General features: G+C 49.0%; 2 protein-coding genes across 2 annotated transcripts; both read right to left on the bottom strand.

Annotated features, from left to right (window-relative positions):
- Window positions 1–329: 329 nt before the first annotated feature.
- LOC123077486 (uncharacterized) lies at window positions 330–1,318 on the bottom strand. The gene has a single exon (XM_044499765.1). It carries the CDS (start codon window positions 1,229–1,231, stop codon window positions 689–691), a length of 543 nt encoding a protein of 180 aa, XP_044355700.1. The 5' UTR covers window positions 1,232–1,318; the 3' UTR covers window positions 330–688.
- Window positions 1,319–1,633: 315 nt separating this feature from the next.
- Window positions 1,634–5,705, bottom strand: LOC123077485 (F-box protein At2g05970). The gene is made up of 3 exons (XM_044499764.1): window positions 5,397–5,705; window positions 3,968–4,029; window positions 1,634–2,937 (listed from the first exon to the last, which is right to left on the bottom strand). Exons 2-3 carry the CDS (start codon window positions 3,985–3,987, stop codon window positions 1,869–1,871), a joined length of 1,089 nt encoding a protein of 362 aa, XP_044355699.1. The 5' UTR covers window positions 3,988–4,029; window positions 5,397–5,705; the 3' UTR covers window positions 1,634–1,868.
- Window positions 5,706–7,981: the final 2,276 nt, after the last annotated feature.

Below are 7,981 nucleotides of genomic sequence, written 5' to 3' on the forward strand. Positions count from 1 at the left end.
GTTTAAACTAAAAGTGGACATTAATTGGTTTGGAATTTGAGATGGCTTGATCTAAATGGTCTAATCGTTGATGAAAACCTGATTAGACAGAGTGCAACCCCATCCGTCCCCCACAATACACACAGACAAGGTGTGCACACAAAGAAAACGCGAGATGTGGCTACTAACGCCGCGCACCTCACACCACAATCTTTTGAAACCAAAATCGCATGCGGTGTACAATTGAGCTAAGCATGTATCGAAATAAAAAACATTTTTGTATTTTTAGGTTGCAATTACAGTTTTCCTACTTGCTCCATGTCACCATGTTGCGGGCCCGTATGAAGAGATAACAGAGAATGCAACGAAAAGTCTGCAGTTCGAAGACGTGGTCGAATAGATACAGTCGTCGGTCAAACTTTTAGAGCAAAAGAAAACAATTGATCCACCGAGTATGGCGTTCAGACTGGTTGAGTTGACCAATTGCAACTGACATGCGGGCCAGTTCGTTGGCGGCCCCAGACGTCAGTGATTCAAGCAAACCCCAGCACGGCGTCGAGTGTCGACTGACAGCCACAGCCACACACCAGTTCACCGAAAATAATAAGCTTTATAGAAAAATAAGGTTTACACAATTAAGAAAAAACGAAGCAATGGCTATACTACATCTTCCATCCATCCATGGCAGAATTGACTGGAGCTCGCCTCCTCAGACCCTCTGCTCCGGGGACACCTGGTGGAGCTCCGCCTCCCGCCGCTGCCCGGCGACCACATCGCGGGCGCCCTCGCGGATGAAGAAGAAGTAGAAGGCGACGCCGATGCCGGCGGCGAGGACCACCCAGACGGCGATCTGGAGCCCCCGCTCGGGCATCGAGTCGGCGACGCGCGCCGCGATGACGTTGGCGAACGCCACGGAGACGACCCACACGGCGAGCCGGACCCGGCGCCGCTCGGGCGCCGCCGCCGGGTCGTCGCGGCGCAGAAGGCTCAGCTTCCCGAGGCAGCAGTAGAGCACGGCGAGGAGGTAGTAGGTGACGATGACGAAGGCGAGGCTCCGCGGCCGGTGCCGCGCCTGGTACACGCCCCACGCGAAGCTGGCGGCGAGGACGAGGGAGACGACGGCCCACAGCGCCCAGCGCGCCCACCCGCCGCGCTGCGGCGCCGCCGGGCCGCCGCCCAGCTGCGCCGTCTGCGGCGCCGGCCGCGGCGGCGGGTCCCGCGCCACCGGGTAGGACGTCGCGGCCGCCTCCATGCGCTCCGGCGTTGGTCGCGTGCGAGATCGAGCTGGTGCTGCCGCTCTAGCCTGAGAAAGTGGGGAATGGCTACGCACGTGTTAGACGCGTTGGGTTGATCTCGACACGGGATGAGATGCGGTTAGCTTATATTCGACAGAGTGGCTGCACCTGCTCGGAAAACGCGGAGAAGAAGCGGGGATAATCGGCAACCGCGTTCGTTCGATGGACACGACTACACTTTCGACTTCTGAATTCCTGACCGAGTGGAAGTTAGTTCCAAATTCGCAAGAAACCAAATTACTCCTGGGAAATTACATATTTTTTCGCGGAAATACACTGCTGATGTGTCACTGCCACACAGATATGTCAACCAAATAAACTGCTCATGTGTCACTGGCACCTGGGACAAGGAGGGAGAATGGCAAACACAGAACCTGTAATACAACTTTGTCCAAAAACACAAGCCAGTTGCAAATTATATATATACAAAACAAACACATGCAACGACCGGCTGCTCAATTCAAACTTCAGCCATATGGTTTTTGCCACAAAAGTACCAGGAATACGTCCAATACTTATAGTACTAGTTAGGGAGTTCAGAGTACCAGTTCTAGGATATAGGTACACGCCAGTTTCAGCTTCGCACACGTTTGATCACTTAAGAGAAGGGATTAACCATAGGAACGGCTCTGCTCGAGGCTGGCGCCCGTAAAAGTCTTGCTGACTCTGGGCAGGGGCAGCGGCTTCGAGGGCTTCCACGAGCTCCTTGGTCCCGTGCTCGAGGTTGAACGCGCACATGTTGTTGTAGCCGTCGATGAAGTAGACGCAGTTCGCCTTCAGGTACGGATGGTCCTTGGCCGGGAAACAGAACGAGCTGTAGTGGCTGACGAACAGCCCGAATTCCCCGATGTCGCTGGTCCGCTCGAAGGAAGAGGTCTCCCTGTCGAGGACCCACAGCGCAAACTTGTTCTGCGACTGGCGCTTGACCCTTATGAGATCGCCAGACGGGGTCTCCACCAGACAATTGAACTTCTGGTGCTGGTAGTGGACGAGGTTGTGCATATGCGGTTCCACCTGGGGGAAGTCATCATCTGGCCATGAACGGGGAGGCTCTGCCCACACCTCCACCGTACCATATACATCAATGGTGTAAAGTTGCCTTCTGTGCTTGAAGACATCCACCAAAATGTGTTTCGAATCGACAAACGACCAGCTTTTGCTTCCTTTGCGTGTCACTTGGTATCCTTTTTGGTCGCGATGGATGACAGCAACAGTGAAGTTGCTCTCACTCATGTCAAGCAACATGGCCTTGGACATGTGCCTCCTTCCGATTGAGGGGAGTTGGAACGATGTGCTGCTGATGGGATTAACCAGCTGGATGGTTCCCTGTGGCGGGCTAAAGAAGATAAGCCAACCATGGGATGAACCAACCGGAGTCCACATGGATCCAAATATCGTGGCAACACTCGGGATATGGATGGTTTGAGTCTTTTTTTCAGGTAAGCTAAAAAACTTAGCACCATCAAGCGGCTTTGTGGGGAGCATCAGCCATGGGTCCACCCTTGGATGGTTGGATACTTCCTTGCAGATATGGTTCCATGACGTGCATACAGCACGGAATCTGATGTAGTCAGGAATGCCAAGCTTCTTTATAATTAGACCAACAATATCAGTCTGAATATTAGCCCAATCTTTCATCCCAACAGAATTAACTTCCTTAAGCCTGAAAAAAAGAACTGGTGCATATCAGTGTACTTCATGAATCATGACACAAATGCTAATATAGGCACAAAATTCTTGCTACATCTTTGTGGAAGCGTTCAAATAGTTTTAAAACGAAGGCATTCAAGCCATGTCCAAGTCAAATAACAGTTTCTGATATGTACAGATAGCATCAGTACATACATCCATTTAAGCTCATTTAATTTGGGTTTTGATAAATGGAAAGGGGAGTAAATAAGAAAACCAAGTTCAATAACGAAAACCTTAATGTGACAAGTTAGACGATACCCTAAAGGTTAGTTTTATGAAAACAACTATCCAGCTATTCACAAAGACCATTCACCAGAGAGTAGCTAACATGAAATAGCAGTGACGGGAAGCAGATCAATCAGAGAATGTTGGCAAGGATCGAATGCTGCTTGATAAGATAATATTACAGTTCAGTTCAATATGCTGATTAAAATACCAGCTCATGGATAAACATGGTCAAGTCAGAATCTGTGAATAGAAAGGGGGCAGCCCGGTGCATGTAGCTCCTGCTTGCGAAGGGTCCGACCACTTTGGGTCTATTGTACGCAGCCTTTCCCTACATTTTTGTAAGAGGCTGTTTCCAGGACTTGAAACCGTGACCTCATGGTCACAAGGCAGCAGCTTTACCACTGCGCCAAGGCTCCCCTTCAGAATATGTGAGTAGAAGCACAGAAGAAAACAACAGTACTCCGTCCCTCCGTCCCAAAATAAGTGTCGTAGTTTTAGTTCAAATTTGAACTAAATGGCAACATTTATTTTTGGATGGAGGGAGTATGTACTATGTACACTGCTTTAAGACCTTCATTCTGATCAAGCAGATTAAACACCACTGAGCTCAAGATCGGGTCTAAACTTGAATACCCATAACTAAGTTGAGTGACTGTGGAACTCCATATGTGATTGAACAGTTTCGTAGAGTTTCATATGTGATTAAACAGAATGGCGAATGCACAAATCGATAGTTCAGAAAATTCTGGTAAGTGATAATAGATTAATAGTACCTTGTTTCCTTCGTGGACATGCTACTACAATAACTTCAGCTGATGTAGAGATCCAAACTCAACTGCAGTGACATCACAACATCATAAACTGAATTAAAGGGGCGGAAGAGGAAACAACATATCCTGGTGTACTGTAGCACAAGTAAAGACATAAGATACAAAATGAATAGACAGGAGGGAGTCAGGGAGGAGTGCCTTTTGAATTGTTTATCACGGAAGCTCTAATGTAAGGAAAACCTTCACTCTACATATAAACTTACGCTGCTGCACAGCAGCACATAAACTCAGATCACCAACCACAGATGACCTACATGTACTACATTTCCTGGAAATTACAATTGAAACAAATGCATATGTGCCTATATGCAAATACGACCGCCACATTAACAGAGGTATTAAATATCAGCAACCTCAATTACCAGATCTCTGGCATTTAAGCAAGAGCTTCAGTGTTTAGTTCAAATTTGTACTCCCTCCGTCCGGTGAAAAGTGTACATATAGAAATTTTAGGACAAATTATGAAGTGGGGTAAAAAATGCATTGGATAGGTGCAAGCCACCATCTCTCCTCTTTAATTACCCAACCCCCAATGAGCTAAGTGCATGTAGAAATTAAGAAGACCGTGTGTAGAATGTTATTGGTCTTGATTACCATGTGATGAGAGAGGAACATTTTTTTTAACTTTAAAGTGCATTGGGAAGATAGAAGTACACTCTTTTGTGGACAAATTTTAAATCCAAATATACACTCTTCACCAGACAAGATGGAAACTATAATAGGAAAATATGGCACGCTGCTCTTTTGATGTTTAAACTGTGCTTATCATTGGAGCGTCTAAATGAACAGATGTTTATGCACATCCCCTGGAAGGTGGACCGTGGACCGACCACAGGATGTTCTATTAAACAACACAAATACATAATCCTTGTTACATACCAAGTGAAGCGTTTGGAAGGGCCACGGAATCGCACCAACGCTCGATCAATCAATCAAAGATATAAAACTAACAAAGTCACATCTAATTCCTACACCATTTGATTTTACACAGAGATTCGTGGGGATTTTTCTCTTTTCTTTTTCTTGTTTGATTAATCAAATGATGTGGGAGTTAGATGTGACTTTGTTAATTCTCATCTAGACGAGCATTAGCAGATCCGATTAAAAAAATCTATAACCCCCAACCCCTACCAAAACCCCCCAAATCAACGCGTCCCCGTCCCCGCCAACAAAATCGCCGATCAGAACTAGACGGCCTCGGAGCAGTCCTTCGATCGCCAAAAGAACACCACGAAAATCGCCGGCCGGAACTAGAAAACCTAGGATGGATCCTTCAATCGCCAAAATTAAACGCAAAACTCCCCAGCGGAACTTGAAATCGATCGATACAGCACGCGTATGGGAGTTATGAGGACGTGGAATCTCAGCTCACCGCCGTGATAAGCCGGAGTACAAGTCGGCGCGATGTCGCCTGGATCTCGCGTCCGTGCCGCCGCCGATGTCGATGTCGATGCCGGAGAGGAATCGAGGGGCGGCGGCTAGGGTTCCACGGCGGCCTCGATTCAAGCTGCGGCGGCGCGACTCGGTGCGGGGTCGCGAGGATAAGGTGGGGGAAAGCACGTACGCGGCGGTCCACGGCCGTGACGGCCCCCGCCGGGATCAGTGGGGGGCGAAGTGGGGACTGTGAAGGAGAATTCGAGGGGCGGGGATGGTGGCGGGGGGTGGGGAGAGGAGGTTCGGACGCGGTTGCTCTGGTCAAGGAGTCGCCGGCCTGGGACGGATGACCTGGCACATTCTGTAAATGTTTTTTCACTATAATAATTTGGCGAGTGCTAGGCGCGGGCCAGTCGGCTAGCAGCCGATCGATTCGACCAGGCAGAACCGTCTGATCGTGGCTTCGGCTTCTTCATCCTCACGTACACAGGGAAATCCCTCCTCGTCTCTGTGGCGCGCGACTCCGCCTCCCCGTGTGCTACTCCGGAGAGGGCAGCGGGCGAGCCCCTCGCACCGCGACGCCTCGCAACGACGCCCCTCTGTTGCTCATCGAAGAACCTTCCGCCACTCGTCAATTCCGGTCGAAGATCCGCCGCCAACAGGTTGCAAGCTCCCGCCGTCAACCGATTGGAACTCCAATCGTCAAAGCTCCACGGTTGCAGTTGTAGCAAAAACGACAACGGTTGTGGCAAAAACAAACGTTCTGTACCAACCCCAAATAGGGTTGCGGCTGTGGATAACATGGATGTAGCTCTGTACATATACGGTTGTATCATTTACATCTGCCGGTTGCGGCTTCCTGGTCGTAGGTTGAAGCCGCCTATCGTCGACACAAGTTCACTGTCGTTGGATGCAACGTGTCAGTCCACCCGCCGAAGCTTTTTTATTACCGGTCGTAGCTTTTCCGCAACGCAGTTGCAGCAGTTGCAGCTTCTTGGTCTCTCCAACTGCATCCATTTGTCGCCACTGGCCAGAAAACTGCACTTTCGGCCATTGTAGCAAATAGCAACATCAGTTGTAGCAAAAAAGCGATGCACTTGTAGCAAAAACCAGTTGTGGTTCCAGCTCGCTTATTGGTTAAAGTAAAAAACCAACTGTGGTTCAAGCTTTGGCTTCGGTCAGTTGCAGCAAAAGAAATGTTGGTTCCAGCTTCGTCGTCCGCTCGTCGGGGGTTGCAACCATTGTCTTGGTCATCCATGGAGGCTCGTCAGGCATCCCTTGGCACGGCGGCACGACGCGGTCCCAGCACCTCCGTCACAGGAGCCCCCGCCGCACCCAAAAACGGGGGAAGGGAAGCTGATGGTGCACACAGGAATGGCAACTCGGGAGATTACATTGTTTGTGTAACATCACCTACGATAGTATTAACTACTCCTTCGTGCACCCCTATCCAAGGTCTTTCGTGTGGTCTCTCGTTGTCGCGACGACGATGCCCGTAACCCGAATCGTCGCATGTGAACAGCCTGGCACAGTTCAGGATGAGTTCTCAACATGCTGGTGGAAAACGAACGTCGTCCTCCGACAAGCACTATCAAATCCGCAAAATTACAAGTCAGAGCAAGAAGGGGCCCACGAAAGGGGCATGCCAGAGCGTGATGATCAAGCTCACCGTGAATAGATGGACAACGCAACCGACACCGTCAATGTTAGCAAATAGGAGAACTGATAACAAGGATGAGTCGTCTTTAAAAAAACAGGGATGAGATGTGCAGGGGCGTGCAAGGATTTGGTTCTATGTTGCAACGCACAAGCGTGTTTGCTAGTATAGTAAAAAAAAGTATCTTAATGAGATCTCACTCATCACCTATTCTTAAAAAAATACTATTTTGCTAAAGCACATCTAGATGTGCTTAAGTATTGCACATCTAAGTCCTATGTCACTGATTTTACTCGAAGATTTGTGCATACATTTTTTATTTTTTATTTTTTTCCTTCATAGTCTGATTGAGTCGCTTAGACGTGCATGCTAGACAGACTCAATGCAGTTCCCCCTCTGTACGTTGGCTATTGGCTAAGAGTCTAGAAAGTGACGGGCACCCAGAGGAAAATATCGGCGACGAGCATTCGCGGTCGTGCTACGAGCGACCTCACTTTTCAGTAAACGCGAGTTGGTGGTCGTGGTTTTGTTGCCTAAGATAAGACGCACCATTTGCAGAAGTGGGCAATGGATCCCGCGTCATTCACAGATCAACAGCTGCCGGCCAATGGATTCCCATCGACCATCCTCGTTGTTAGAAGAGAGAGAGGATTGGTGAAATAGTTCATTGTTGTATTGCTTGAGCCTCGTGGCATATATATATATATAGAAGTACAATGTTTTACTTGGAGTACAAGACAAGCCAGAACAAATCCTAGTCTATCTTGTCTTTCCTAATAATCACGATACTCAACATCCCCCGCAGTCACAACGGTAGTGACGCAGACGGTGAGACTGGAGAAGAATCCGAGGGCAAGCCGACGGACTCTCCCCCCCCCAACAGTCGTAACGGTCGATGCATCGCGGAGTCGTGGCTGGAGTGGAAA

The sequence above is a fragment of the Triticum aestivum genome, chromosome 3D (genome assembly GCF_018294505.1).
Source record: "Triticum aestivum cultivar Chinese Spring chromosome 3D, IWGSC CS RefSeq v2.1, whole genome shotgun sequence".
Lineage (NCBI taxonomy): Eukaryota > Viridiplantae > Streptophyta > Magnoliopsida > Poales > Poaceae > Triticum > Triticum aestivum.

What these genes read in the sequence shown, in the direction of transcription:
- LOC123077485 (XM_044499764.1), bottom strand. Translation starts at nt 3,987, where the DNA reads ATGTCCACGAAGGAAACAAG. An exon ending in ATGTCCACGAAGGAAACAAG is followed by an intron (nt 2,938 to 3,967) that starts GTACTATTAATC and finishes TCTTTTTTTCAG; the next exon opens with GCTTAAGGAAGTTAATTCTG.
- LOC123077486 (XM_044499765.1), bottom strand. Translation starts at nt 1,231, where the DNA reads ATGGAGGCGGCCGCGACGTCCTACCCGGTGGCGCGGGACCCGCCGCCG.